The sequence below is a fragment of the Babylonia areolata genome, chromosome 20 (genome assembly GCF_041734735.1).
Source record: "Babylonia areolata isolate BAREFJ2019XMU chromosome 20, ASM4173473v1, whole genome shotgun sequence".
NCBI lineage: Eukaryota > Metazoa > Mollusca > Gastropoda > Neogastropoda > Buccinidae > Babylonia > Babylonia areolata.
The window spans coordinates 51138636-51154113 of record NC_134895.1 but is presented as its reverse complement, the minus strand read 5'-3'; the positions used below and the strand labels follow the sequence as shown (position 1 = coordinate 51154113).

General features: G+C 41.1%; 1 protein-coding gene across 2 annotated transcripts in view; it reads right to left on the bottom strand.

The window, feature by feature from the left end:
• The window catches only part of LOC143295149 (threonylcarbamoyladenosine tRNA methylthiotransferase-like), a 34776-nt gene extending 20006 nt beyond the window's left edge, over positions 1 to 14770 (bottom strand). Inside the window, exons 1-10 of one of the 2 annotated variants that reach the window (XM_076606719.1) lie at positions 14664 to 14770; positions 12849 to 13058; positions 11222 to 11323; positions 10278 to 10441; positions 7880 to 7946; positions 7498 to 7618; positions 6809 to 6912; positions 4956 to 5122; positions 1647 to 1792; positions 298 to 358 (exon numbers count right to left, since the gene is read on the bottom strand). In XM_076606719.1, the coding sequence (XP_076462834.1) occupies positions 298 to 358; positions 1647 to 1792; positions 4956 to 5122; positions 6809 to 6912; positions 7498 to 7618; positions 7880 to 7946; positions 10278 to 10441; positions 11222 to 11323; positions 12849 to 13047 (1131 nt within the window). In that variant the 5' untranslated portion in view covers positions 13048 to 13058; positions 14664 to 14770. Of the gene's footprint in view, positions 1 to 297; positions 359 to 1646; positions 1793 to 4955; positions 5123 to 6808; positions 6913 to 7497; positions 7619 to 7879; positions 7947 to 10277; positions 10442 to 11221; positions 11324 to 12848; positions 13059 to 14613 lie in introns of both variants that reach the window. The other variant, XM_076606720.1, reaches the window with a different exon arrangement.
• Positions 14771 to 15478: the final 708 nt, after the last annotated feature.

Below are 15478 nucleotides of genomic sequence, written 5' to 3'. Positions count from 1 at the left end.
CCCACAACACATCAACATTAAGTATGACTTTAGCTACTGAATAACAACATCAACACGCTATTCTCCATATTTACTTAACAACAATGACATTTCTTACAAAACGTCCAAGGTTTTATTGATCTGCAAATAATAATAAATAATAATAAGAAGAAGAATGATAAGACGTGCTGTGTTGCCACAAGCTCTTGGTGAAAACAAACCAGGAAATAAATATAAAACTCACACACACACACACACACACACACACACACACACACTAACACAAAAATATGTACATACAGACTGATGGCCACATACCTTTTCTGTCTCTGTTGGAAAACCACAGATAATATCTGTTGCTATTGTTACGTCAGGCACTCTGAAAAAAAAAGGAAAAAAAAAAAAGATGAATACACTAACAACCAGACAGCCATGCAACAGAAAATTACTGTATCTGAACAGAAACAGAAACCCCACCAGCATCAATACCACTACCACCTCTGGAAAAAAAAAAGTGTATGTTAATTCTGAATTCAGATGTTTTCATACTAAGATTGCTGGAAAGGTCCTATCAATAAGTGATAACTGAATAGCTGATGAAATCAAGGGCTGGAAATCAAATCTCCAGTCCATGAAAATGTGACAAAAATTGAAAAAAAAAAAAAAAAAGAACAAAAAAAGTCACTGCAAAAACTGAAGAACACAGAGAACACAAAAAACAATAAAGGAATAATAAGAGATCAGCATCTTTGAGGAGAACCTATTGCTAACATGAAATTTCCTTTCATCTCAACAATCAAAATTTCAGTGTTTTATCAGTTTCATGTATACAGTCAGCCTAAAATTCCTTTTCCTTTTTCAACTTTTAGTTCAGTCTTTTACTGTTTCATGTTTATACAAGCTTACACTGTGGACTGGGCTGACAGACAGAATGGTATGAGTAAGAAGCCTTTGAATGCACATGTAGTTTTCAACTGTCCAGACGAATTGCACTGCGTTGCGTTATGCAATGAAAACACCTCATTGAAAAAAAAACAAAAAAAACAAAAACAACCTGAGAAAGAGCAGAGTGGTGGCCTAGCGGTAGCACATCTGCCTAAGAAGTGAGAGAATCTGAGCGCATGGGATCGAGTCCCCCACTCACCAGTATTTTCTTCCCCTCCATTAGACCTTGAGTTTTTTTTATTTGTACTTCTTTTTATCACAACAGATTTCTCTGTGTGAAATTTGAGCTGCTCTCCCCAGGGATAGCGCGTCGCTACACTACAGCGCCACCCTCTTTTTTTTTTCTTTTTTCTTTTTTTTTTTTTTTTAACTGTATGCAGTTTTATTTGTTTTTCCGATCGAAGTGGATTTTTCTATAGAATTTTGTCAGGAACAACCCTTTTGTTGCTGTGGGTTCTTTTACAGTATAACACAACACAATTGATACAGTGTAATACAATACAGTACAAATAACACAACGAGAATACAATACAATACACAGTACAATGCAAGACAATACAACACAACACAGTACAACACAATACAACTGATACAACATAACACAATTTCCAGTACAATACAATACAGTACAACATAACACAATGAGAATACAACACAATATGCAGCACAATACAATACAAATCAATACAACACAAAGTGCATGCAATCTGCAGTGGAGTCACCTTGCTTTGAGGAAGTCTGCCACACGCCTGAAGTCAGCGCAGCAGTACTCTCTGCGCATGTCCATCAACACGCTGTCAGACGCAGACTGGACCGGCACGTGCAGAAAGGAGTAGACCCGCGGGTGGTTCAGTATTTTGGCCATCTCCTGATCACACACACATGTCAATCGGTTCAGTATTTTGGCCATCTCCTGATCACACACACATGTCAATCGGTTCAGTATTCTGACCATCTCCTGATCACACACACACGTCAATCGGTACAGTATTTTGGCTATCTCCTGATCACACACACACACGTCAGTTGGTTCAGTATTCTGACCATCTCCTGATCACACACATGTCAATCGGTTCAGTATTTTGGCCATCTCCTGATCACACACACATGTCAATCGTTTCAGTATTTTGGCCATTTCCTGATTACACACACATGTCAATCAGTTCAGTATTTTGGCCATCTCCTGATCACACACACATGTCAATCGGTTCAGTATTTTGGCCATCTCCTGATCACACACACATGTCAATCGGTTCAGTATTTTGGCCATCTCCTGATCACACACACATGTCAATCGGTTCAGTATTCTGACCATCTCCTGATCACACACACACGTCAATCGGTTCAGTATTTTGGCCATCTCCTGATCACACACACATGTCAATCGGTTCAGTATTCTGACCATCTCCTGATCACACACACGTCAATCGGTTCAGTATTCTGACCATCTCCTGATCACACACACACGTCAATCGGTACAGTATTCTGACCATCTCATGATCACACACACATGTCAGTCGGTTCAGTATTTTGGCCATCTCCTGATCACACACCCAAGTCAATAAGTTCAGTATTTTGGCCATTTCCTGATCACACACACATGTCAATCAGTTCAGTATTTTGGCCATCTCCTGATCACACACACATGTCAATCGGTTCAGTATTTTGGCCATCTCCTGATCACACACTCATGTCAATCGGTTCAGTATTTTGGCCATCTCCTGATCACACACATGTCAATCGGTTCAGTATTTTGGCCATCTCCTGATCACACACACACGTCAATCGGTTCAGTATTTTGGCCATCTCCTGATCACACACACACGTCAATCGGTTCAGTATTTTGGCCATCTCCTGATCACACACTCATGTCAATGGGGTTCAGTATTTTGGCCATCTCCTGATCACACACACGTCAATCGGTTCAGTATTTTGGCCATCTCCTGATCACACACACATGTCAATCGGTTCAGTATTTTGGCCATCTCCTGATCACACACACATGTCAATCTGTTCAGTATTTTAGCCATCTCCTGATCACACACACAAGTCAATCGGTTCAGTATTTTGGCCATCTCCTGATCACACACACATGTCAATCGGTTCAGTATTTTGGCCATCTCCTGATCACACACACATGTCAATCGGTTCAGTATTCTGACCATCTCCTGATCACACACACATGTCAATCGGTTCAGTATTTTGGCCATCTCCTGATCACACACACATGTCAATCGGTTCAGTATTCTGACCATCTCCTGATCACACACACGTCAATCGGTTCAGTATTCTGACCATCTCCTGATCACACACACACGTCAATCGGTACAGTATTCTGACCATCTCCTGATCACACACACATGTCAGTCGGTTCAGTATTTTGGCCATCTCCTGATCACACACACATGTTAATTGGTTCAGTATTTTGACCATCTCCTGATCACACACACATGTCAATCAGTTCAGTATTTTGGCCATCTCCTGATCACACACACATGTCAATCTGTTCAGTATTTTGGCCATCTCCTGATCACACACACATGTCAATCGGTTCAGTATTTTGGCCATCTCCTGATCACACACACGTCAATCGGTTCAGTATTTTGGCCATCTCCTGATCACACACACATGTCAATTGGTTCAGTATTTTGGCCATCTCCTGATCACACACACATGTCAATCTGTTCAGTATTTTGGCCATCTCCTGATCACACACACAAGTCAATCAGTTCAGTATTTTAGCCATCTCCTGATCACACACACAAGTCAATCTGTTCAGTATTTTGGCCATCTCCTGATATCACACACAAGTCAATCGGTTCAGTATTTTGACCATCTCCTGATCACACACACGTGTCAATTGGTTCAGTATTTTGGCCATCTCCTGATCACACACACAAGTCAATTGGTTCAGTATTTCGGCCATCTCCTGATCACACACACGTCAATCGGTTCAGTATTTCGCCCATCCCCTGATCACACACACGCCAATCGGTTCAGTATTCTGGCCATCTGTTCACACACAAAAGTAAGTCAGTTCAGTATTTTGTCCATCTCCTTTTCATAAATACAAGTCAATTTGTTGTAAACGACATGTATGACTAACAATGTCACACGCTCAATTGTAAATGACATATGACTGATGACAACACACACAAGAGTTGTAAATGACATGCACGATTAGCAGCCACACATTTGTATTTGTATTTCTTTTTATCACAACAGATTTGTCTGTGTGAAATTTGGGCTGCTCTCCCTAGGGAGAGCGCATCGCTACACTACAGCGCCACCCTTTTTTTTTTTTTTCCTCCTGTGTGCAGTTTTATTTGTTTTTCCTATCGCAGTGGATTTTTCTACAGAATTTTGCCAGGAACAACCCTTTTGTTGCTGTGGGTTCTTTTACATGTGCTAAGTGCATGCTGCACACGTGACCTTGGTTTATCGTCTCATCCGAATGACTAGCGTCCAGACCACCACTCAAGGTCTAGTGGAGGGGGAGAAAATATCGGTGGCTGAGCCGTGATTCGAACCAGCGCGCTCAGATTCTCTCTCGCTTCCTAGGCGGACGCGTTACCTCTAGGCCATCACTCCACATACAGTTGTAAACGAAAGGAGGAAAGTGACAGAACGGCTCAGAAGCTTATCTGCCAATACACTGGCCATGAGGGACTGAGTTCAAATCCCAGTCTCACCCTTTCTCCCAAGCGTGAATGGAAAATCAAACTAAGCGTCTGGTCATTCAGAGATGATAAACTGAGGTCCCGTGTGCAACATGCACTTTGCGGTCTGAAAAAGAACCCATGGCAACGTAAGTGTTGTACCTCTGGGAAAATTTTGTAGAAGATATCCACTCTGGTAGGTACACAAATGTATATGCATCCTCACAAGGTCTGACTATCATGACAGGTTAAACTGCTGGTCAGGGATCTGCCTGAGGTGAGGTGTAACATAAACGGATTTGACCGAATGAAGTAACACCGCCTTGAGAAACTGAAACTGAAGCACTCAGGTGAAAACGACGCAAGTGGTACCTCAAGGTGTTCCAGAATGTAGGGGGGGTTGGTCATGCCCAGTCGCAGCCGAGCGCCTTTAGGGATGACCTCCACCAGTTGCCACAACAGTTCTGGAAGGGTGACGCCAATGTCGTGTCCATAGGCACCCAGGTCTTCTGAGGTCAGCCAGATCTCCACCACCCCCTCTGCCACACACACACACACACACACACGCACACAAACACACGTACATATGCAAACACACACAAACATACATACATGCACACACACACACACACACACAAACAAACACACAAATTCTATTTTCATTTTTCTTCTGCATTTATGGACAGCAACCCCAACCTTCATTTGTTGCTTCTCTAAGTGGAAATCTACATGGGTGACTTTTTTTTTCCACTCCACTACTTCAGGAGCTTTTTTCCAGGGATCGGTCACACTATACATGATGCACACATCTGATCTTGTGCATGAGTGCATCACAAAGAGCACTGAAGCACCAGCAGATCAGCACATGCATTAAGGCTCCCTGTCTCACACCGAATAAAGTACAAGATCAGCACTCTATGCTACAAATGTATTCACAAATCAGCCCCTTCCTATCTCTGTGGCTGCCTTCACCTCTACACTCCATCTCGCTCACTACGATCAGCTTCGGATCCACTCCATTTACGCATACCCAGATTCAAACGCTCGACTGTTGGCCGCCATTCTTTCTCTGTCTCTGGACCTTGCAACTGGAATGAACTTCCTCTTTCGCTTCGTCAAGTCTCCACACTCAGCTCTTTCAAGTCTGGCCTTAAAACCTACCTCTTCCCAAAATAGCCTCCCTTCCCTGCCTCTTCCTTGTCTTCAGTTTCTCCAGTTGAGTTATGCATGTGTGAGAATGACTGGTGCGAAAGCGCTTTGATTTGTCTATGCACAAGATTCAGCGCTATATAAATACCATTATTATTATTATTATTATTAAGGAGAATGGAGACAATATCCAGCGTTCACCTACCTGACAGCGCCAAGATCTGAACCACCAACCTCATGGAACTCCTCCTTTGCATGCAAGTGAACGCTGAAGTTGCAACCCACAAACTCCTACACTCGTGGGGTTTTATGTTCATGATAGTTTTTACCCTGCCATGTAGGCAGTCATACTCCGCTTTCGGAGGAATGCATGTCTGGTTTTGTTCTTGTTTCTATAACCCACCAAACTGACATGGATTATGAGATCCTTAACATGCGTATTTGATCTTCTGCTTGTGTACACACACAAAGGGGGTTCAGGCACTGGCAGGTCTGCACAAACGTTGATCTGTGAAAACAAAAAAATCTCCACCCTTTACCCACCAGACACCATGACAGGGATCTGAACCCCAGACCCTAAGACTGAAAGTCCAACGATTTAACCACTTGGTTGTTCCATCCATAGAACTCTGAAAGTGAATTCCAGCATTAAAACCGCTCGGCTGCCATGTCTCTCAAGCAGTGGTTTCACTCTAAAGCAGGTGATTACATAACCTCCCCCATGCCTACATGCAGTCACTGGAAGCTGTGTCATGACAAGACGTTTAGCATTTATTATCAATTATTTCTCCAGTTAGATTAATTTCTCTTTTACAACGACCATTAAGAAATTTTCTTTAATTGTACTTAAATGTCTGTTTCAAACATTCCACCCTCCACCTACCTGATTTCCCTGAACTCTCCCTCCTCTTCTAAACAATAACATTCAAATGTAAAAAATCAGTATACTCTAACAAAATGTACAATCACCAGTATGTGTGATGGGACATACAATTCCTCCTCCTCCGCACTGGAAGCAAGTGAGAAGCTTAACATAATTCACACTCGCCACACGCAGAGCTGATGCCTTCACCCACCTGCAAAGGACTGTCTTGCTCTCTCCACGATCTCCTCTGGAGGGTAGCTGCCCAGGTCTCCTCGGGCATGCTTGGTTTTGCAGTAAGTACACTGGTTCAGGCAGCTGCAGGCGACAACCAGTCAGATAACAGATGAAATTTATTTCATTACAGAGGTAATTTATTTATTCATTTATCTATTTGTTTATTTTCTTTTCATTATTATATTTTTTTTATTATTTATTTATTTATTTAGAAGTAATTTATTTATTTATCTATTTGTTTATTTTATTTTCATTATTATTATTTTTTTAATTTTTATTTTTTCTCAAGGCCTGACTAAGCGCGTTGGGTTACGCTGTTGGTCAGGCATCTGCTTGGCAGATGTGGTGTAGCGTATATGGATTTGTCCGAACGCAGTGATGCCTCCTTGAGCTACTAAAACTGAAACTGAAACTAACAGATGAAGTAAATTCTCCACAAAACACTAGCTAATGAGTTAGCTTTTGAAATCTTTCAGTTTTCTTTTTCAGAAAAGACTGAAGAAGAAGTAAGCTGTAACGCCAAATCTTGCTCGAACGAGTTAAATGTAACAAATTTCATTTAAACAACTGAATCTTAGCAAGGGAGTCACAATAACATACACTTTTATACATACAAATATTTTTTAATGATTGAAGCTTGCAAAAATGATAACAGAATCAACCTACCCGGTGTTGATGGCAATAATTTCTATCAATGGATTCTTGCGTATTTTTGGTAAACTGAGGGACGCCCCGCCAGATTTCTTGCCAGACTGTTTCTTCTGACCAAATAATCTCACTGTGTGGCCTGCAGAGAACAAAAACAAACAGAAAATGTGTTAAAAAATCTGAGCTTACACATACAAAAACAAACACAATCACACAAGCACACACACACACACACACAAGCACACACACATACACACATGCACATACATGCACACACAGACACATACACATACACACAGATACACACGCACACACACGTGCGTGCTTACACGCACGCATGCATGCACACGCACACGCACACACACACAACAAAAGCAATTGCATTTCAACCACTTTTTACCTTTCAAAGTCTCTTCAACCACCTCCACCACACGGTCAATCTGCTGCACGCCCACAACGCTCAGACCCTGTGATGATAAAATAAACACAGTGACAAAACATTTCTGTGGCGCACTCCAAAGAGCAATGTTTCATGTATGTGGTAGGCGTTGGGCTGACAACTACGTAACACAACATCATAAGACTCACATGCATGTATGAAGCGTTGAGCTTTCAGCTATAACACAACATCACAAGACTCTCACATGCATGTATGAAGCATTGAGCTGTCAACTATAACACAACATCACAAGACTCTCACATGCATGTATGAAGCGCTGAGCTTTCAACTATAACACAACATCACAAGACTCTCACATGCATGTATGAAGCTCTGAGCTGTCAACTATAACACAACATCACAAGACTCTCACATGCATGTATGAAGCGTTGAGCTTTCAGCTATAACACAACATCACAAGACTCTCACATGCATGTATGAAGCATTGAGCTTTCAACTATAACACAACATCACAAGACTCTCACATGCATGTATGAAGCGCTGAGCTTTCAACTATAACACAACATCACAAGACTCTCACATGCATGTATGAAGCACTGAGCTGTCAACTATAACACAACATCACAAGACTCTCACATGCATGTATGAAGCATTGAGCTGTCAACTATAACACAACATCACAAGACTCTCACATGCATGTATGAAGTATTGAGCTTTCAGCTATAACACAACATCACAAGACTCTCACATGCATGTATGAAACATTGAGCTTTCAACTATAACACAACATCACAAGACTCTCACATGCATATATGAAGCGCTGAGCTTTCAACTATAACACAACATCACAAGACTCTCACATGCATGCGTGAAGCGCTGAGCTGTCAAGTATAACACAACATCACAAGACTCTCACATGCATGTGTGAAGCATTGAGCTTTCAACTATAACACAACATCACAAGATTCTCACATGCATGAATGAAGCATTGAGCTTTCAACTATAACACTTCAGAAGACTCTCACATGCATGTATGAAGCATTGAGCTTTCAACTATAACACAACATCACAAGACTCTCACATGCATGTATGAAGCACTGAGCTGACAACTACGTATAACACACAATTACAAGGCCCTCACATGCATGTATGAAGCGTTGGGCTGACCACCAAAACACATTACTGTAAAGTTCGGTCTATAAGCCGCAACTTTTTCTCCTAGCTTCAACCTCTGCGGCTTATACAATGATGCGGCTTATTTGAGAATTTTAACGATCCCGGGAGTGTCACTTTCTCGTCTATTCTTAGCCGCCCTTCAACTCACCAAAATCATGATTTCTGTCCATGAATTTTTGGATGAGCTTCAGGTTAGTGTGCTAACTGTTCACGTTTTAAAAATCAAATCCGCTCAAGCGCACACCCTCATCATGCCGAAAACGCAACGTAATGCCTATGAGGCAGCCTTCAAATTGAAGGCAATCAACCTTGCAGATGACAGTGCAAGTGACGAACCAGCAGTGACCTCCACCTTGCGTTCATGTTCATCAAGTGAAAGTGAGGCTGAAGTCAGTGACAAGATGGTGGAGGAAGCTGTGCTGGTTCTCTTCAACTCGGACACTGAAGACGAAGATTTCAGTGGATTCAGTCAGCAGGACGACGTTGAATAAATTTAACTATCCCTAAATTATGGATCTTATTTTCGTTGTGTGTGTGTGTGTGTGTGTGTGTGTGTGTGTGTGGCACTAGCAGTATTTTCACTTGCTTTTCTTTGTGTTGTTTCCGCTTTTGTTTCTTTCATAACCTACAGTATTGACCGCTTTTCCATAGTATCAGTATGTGTTCCGGTACAGGTAATAAGTGCGGCTTATGTGTGTATGAAGTTCATGCATGTAAGACGCGTTGGGCTGACAACACAATGTTCTAATGCCCTCACATGCATGTATGACGTATTGGACTGATAACACAACACATTCTAAGGCCCTCACATGCATGTCTGACACGTCGGGCTGACAACACAGCACACTATAAGGCCCTCACATGCATGTACGAAGCACTGGATTGACTACACAACACAATAACATAAGCCTCTAACATGCATGTACAACATGTTGGGCTGACAACATAATACAAAGCCCTCACATGCATGTATGACGCATTAGGCTGACAACAAAACACAAAAAGCCCTCACATGCATGTATTACGCATTGGACTGATAACACAGCACATTCTAAGGCCCTCGCAAGCATGTATGATACATTGGAGTGACAACAACTACAACACATTATAAGGCCCTCACTTGCATATATTACGCATTGGACTGATAACAAAACACACTATAAGGCCCTCACATGCATGTATGACGCATTGGGCTGACAACACAATATTCTAACGCCCTCACATGCATGTATGACGCGTTGGGCTGACCCTGAGGCACACAGCCAGCCAACACCAGTCGCTTGTTCAGGTTGTTGGCCTGTGTGATTTCGTTGCGAAAGTGGTCTTCGGCGGGACTCTTGACCGTGCAGGAGTTCAGCAGCCACAAGTCTGCTTCCTCTTTGTTCTCTGCCGACAGAACACAGGAGCTGATAATTTCGTACTGGTTACTTTCAAATTTAAAAGCAAATAGTTATAACTGCAGTGCTAAAAATAGACCAGTTCTGGGGAAAAAAAATATATGAGGTATAAAGAAAATAATCTTTCGCAGAACCATAAGATAAAATAAAATAATCTTTCAGAGAGAATGTTCCAAATGATTGATCTCCACCACCTGTCAGCTTCAAGCGATGAGAGCTGAAAGTACTGTGCAGTTCACTTATTATAGTTGTTTTTAAATTTCATGTTTATTCAATTACTGTGCAGTATTTGATCATCTGTTTGTTTAGCCTTCATACCCCAAAAATAAAATCCTGTATTGAAGGAAACAGCTTGGTTTGGAAGGAAACAGCAACAACATGGCTTTCATTAGTTTCAAAAGGATTATATTTAACAATAGCAAGTTCAAAGAACTTTTTCTCGTAAAAAAAAAAAAAAATCAAATAAATTGATAAACAATGCTATAAAGTATGATATATATCTGATCAACAATAAAACCAGCAGTGAAAATTCTTTCAAATCAAACAGATCTTGAACAATATCAATTTCTGTCTGTTCGCCAAATCTGAGTTTGATCAGCTATGAACTGCGAATTTCCAATGTTGTGGATGACACCCACAAGCAAACCCTGTACCAGCCGCATACATGGCACATCATTACAAAAACAAAAACAACAAACAACAACACACAAAGAATGAAAAAGACAGAAATAAACTTTTAGCAACACCACAGAAAACACACAAAGCTCACCAACAATTTTGAATCCATAGCTTGCCAACTGTCCAGCCATGTATTCACTGTCTGAGTTGTTGTGAGAGCATCCCCATGTTTTGACAAACACTTTTTGCGTTCCTGCACAAACACATCATTCTGCTGTTTGCATCACATAAATTTCCACATGTACAGAAATAAATACCACAGCAATCAATAAGCTACAAGTCTTAAAAATCACACTGCAAAGTATACACAACAGAAAATTGTTATTTTGCAATGAACAACTCCAAAAAGCTGTTTTAAGACAATTAGAACAAAATTCTTTTAGGGAAATCCTTCTAAGATATCAGACATGCCATCAATGATATCAATATGGGTTGTGTTACCACCAGACTTATAAATTCATAAACATTATGATCATAATCTCTGAGCCTGCATTGTCTTTCGCAATGTATACAGTACAAGTTTGAACACAAACTTGATCCACCATGAGCATAATCTTCTTCTTCTGCATTCACTCGTATGCACACGAGTGGGCTTTTATGTGTATGACCGTTTTTACCCCGCCATGTAGGCAGCCATACTCCGTTTTCGGGGGGGTGCATGCTGGGTATGTTCTTGTTTCCATAACCCACCGAACGCTGACATGGATTACAGGATCTTTAACGTGCGTATTTGATCTTCTGCTTGCATATACACACGAAGGGGGTTCAGGCACTAGCAGGTCTGCACATATGTTGACCTGGGAGATCGTAAAAATCTCCACCCTTTACCCACCGTGATTCGAACCTGGGACCCTCAGATTGATAGTCCAACGCTTTTTAAAACCACTCGGCTATTGCGCCCGTCATGAGCATAATAAATATAAACCATTGGAAAGATCCCCTGGAGTGTAACAACTAACAACCTTACAGTTTCACAAACTTAATCAACCAGTCTGGCTCTGCGAATATGCAAATATTGTCATCAGTAAGAGGTTTAGGAAGTGGTGACCAAAGCACGTTGAATCAGAACACGCACACTGAACACCTAAGTGACTCAGCAGCAGTGCTGGGTCTCCTCAGGTGTGTGGCCTCCTAGCAACCAAACATCGTTGGTTCCTTGTGCCGTTGCGGGCTGCTGATGCTGGGACTGCGACAGATGAACCCAGGTGTGGCTGTGCATCAGGGACTCCAACTGGGCGAAGTGGGAGTAATGCCACTGAAATGGAGCAGGTGATAGGGCAGCCAAAATCATAATAATAATAACATACAATATATATATGTGTGTATATATATATATATATATATATATATATATATATATATATATATATCAAGAGAATGCTGGCCATCAAGGAGAAGCGTGAGCGAAGGAAGCAGGGCTCAACTTCTGGAGACATTTTCCCTTGCAACACCTGTGGGAAGTGCTGTGGATCCAGAATCGGCCTCTTCTCCCATATGAGGACACACACCAACAGATAAGCCTGCCTGCCTATTCAACCGTCGGACCGACGGGAGACTCCATCATCATATATATATATATATATATATATATAGAGAGAGAGAGAGAGAGAGAGAGAGAGATTAAATCTAAATCCACCTGTGATAATAACTATGACAGATATGTTTATAACTTCCCTTTCCATGTAGATCTAATATCTATACCACAGGGCAAAAATCACCTGGAATATAACTGTCTCCTTCGGCTTCTTCGCAGGCTGCATCCTGTGTGTCTGCAGTGCCCTTTCTCTGTCGGTGGCGTCTGGCTCTTGGAACCACAGCACTTTTGCTGTGTGCGCGGTCAGCCACACCCACATCAGTGGTGGACACAATGTCCTCTATGTCACCAACCATAGAATTCTGGAGTGTGTCCGCTGGCATGCTGACTTGTGCTAAACATGAGAATAGAAGATAAAAATATATATTACTTTCAGTTTTACTATGTTTATGATGACATCTCTTGTAACTGGTCTTGTTGTTGTTGTTGCCAACTTCACTTTCTGCCTGTTATTTCCAAAAATCTTTTCTAACACAACAACAGTGAACTCATGATGAAGATACATTCTAAACTGATCACAGTTGACAAGGGAATAGTAAAAAACAACAACAAAAACAACAACAAAAAAACCAAAAAAAACCCACTAAAAGTAGTATATAAAAATATATCAGTATACACACACTTAGTTAAACAGATGGACAGATAGATAGAACTCAGAACTCAAAAGGTTTTTTATTCAAAGATTAAGATTTTAGGCATGGCCCATTCTTCCAATCTGTCCTTGCTAATCTCCATCAGTCACAATAGCATATATATATATATATATATATATATATATATATATATATATAATGAAAAGGGGAGAAAGAGAGAATAAAAACAAACAAAAAAAGTCCTACAGAAAGAATGATAAAGAACAGACACGCGAACACACACACACACACACAGATTGACAGATGGATGAGAGAGAGAGAAAGAGAGAGAGAGAAAGAGAGAAAGTGGGTGAAGGGGAAGGGGAATAGAAATATGTCATCAGTATCGACAACTGGATGACAGATATGTCATATTTTATAGATAGATAGATAGACAGATAGAAATTAGAATAGATACACAGAAAGTGAGAGAGAGAGAGAGAGAGAGAGAGAGAGAGAGAGAGAGAGAGAGAGAGAGAGAGAGAGAGAGTGAAAAAGAGAGGATAAACAAGAAAAAAAAGTGCTTGGGGATCACGTGTCCCCCTGATCTGAACTGCAACAGAGGTCTTGTTGAGGTTCAGTTTGGCAAGGTCAGTTAACATAGATGACAGCTCAACATCTTTCATGGGGCACTTGGTTTGGAACTCTTCATCTGTGTACACTTGCGCTGCACTGATGAGGACTGGTATTGGTTGCTGAGAACTTGCGCTTGAGCCTTAGTGTCTGCAACAGGCTGTCCGTTGACTTTCAGTGGAGTGATACCAGTCTTGGAGGTTGTTGCTTTGTTGATGGAAGATCCAGAAACCCTTGAAGGGATGTGAGTCTTCAGCTTATTCCTATCTCCAGTCATGGCATTGCCAATGTAGTCTCAGTGGAAGTGTCTCATCACGGGCTGAATAAGTTCCCATGGTAGCCTGGGTTCTTGCTTCACTTCCCAGTGTTTTGCTTTTGCATGGATTTGCAGACCCACTCACGTTGCTTCGAGTCTGCAGATTTCTTTGAGTATGTGAAAGTGTGTGTGTGTGTGTGTGTGTGTGTGTGTATCTGTCGATGTGTAGAATAGGGATCAAGATAGTCTCATTTAGTGCTGACATCATTACTGAAATGTGGACGTATGATGATAATGAAATGGCAGTCATTGGTTTATTGTGACTTTGGTATCCCAATGTACTGCAAAACTTCAAATATTCGGAGCAGACGGCGTGATGCATGTTGTCATTTGAACACAGAACACAACAAACAACAATAAACACTCACAGCCGATCAGAGGAAATAACAAGAAAGTCGAGCCAATTTGTGAGATTAACCTTTTTTCTCGTAACCGTATTCGCTAATTCACAAGTCGTTTTACTTCGTCGCTGTAAAAGCCATTTCACCATGTGGCAAGAAAACACTGGCATTGACAAGGGAGATTACCACAAAAACCAAGACCAAAGTGCAGGCCAAATACACAGTTGCAAAAACATAAAAATCATCCTGTTCTTCGAAAATGTGGACAAGTATGGTCAGATGAACGAGCAACATTTAGTCGTCCAACAATTCCTAACAACATGTGCGAACTCACCTCTTAAAGGCTCTGTACAAGTGAATGTTAAAATTACTCATTACAACGGCATAATAATTAGTTGACGAGCATTCGAATAAGCTAAAAGAAAATTTTATGTTTGAAGCAGACAATAGAAATATTTCAAAATTAGATATATTTTTTTTTAAACCACTCTTAGGTTTGCATGGAATCTAAAAGAAATTATGTACTCTTGTCAGAGTTCACCGATGAAAAAAAACAACAACAACAACAAAAACAACAACAAAAAAAAACAATTAGCATATTTCATCACCAGACGCAATCTTACACAATGGACACCTCAGACATATGCGTTACATTCTAAAAGGACAAAACTGATACGACTTTCACACCCATCTCCGATCCCGAGAGCATTGCCAGCAACGCTGTTATATAATACTAGTATGTATGATAATGTGAATATTATTTTTAGAATCTGAAATCGTCAATGGTCTCCAAGCAGTAAACACCACTTCCAGTAACCCGGCCCCATCCTCGTTTGCATGTTATCTGGGCCCCCACACCCACACGCCACCTCCCCCACCCCACGCCCACCCC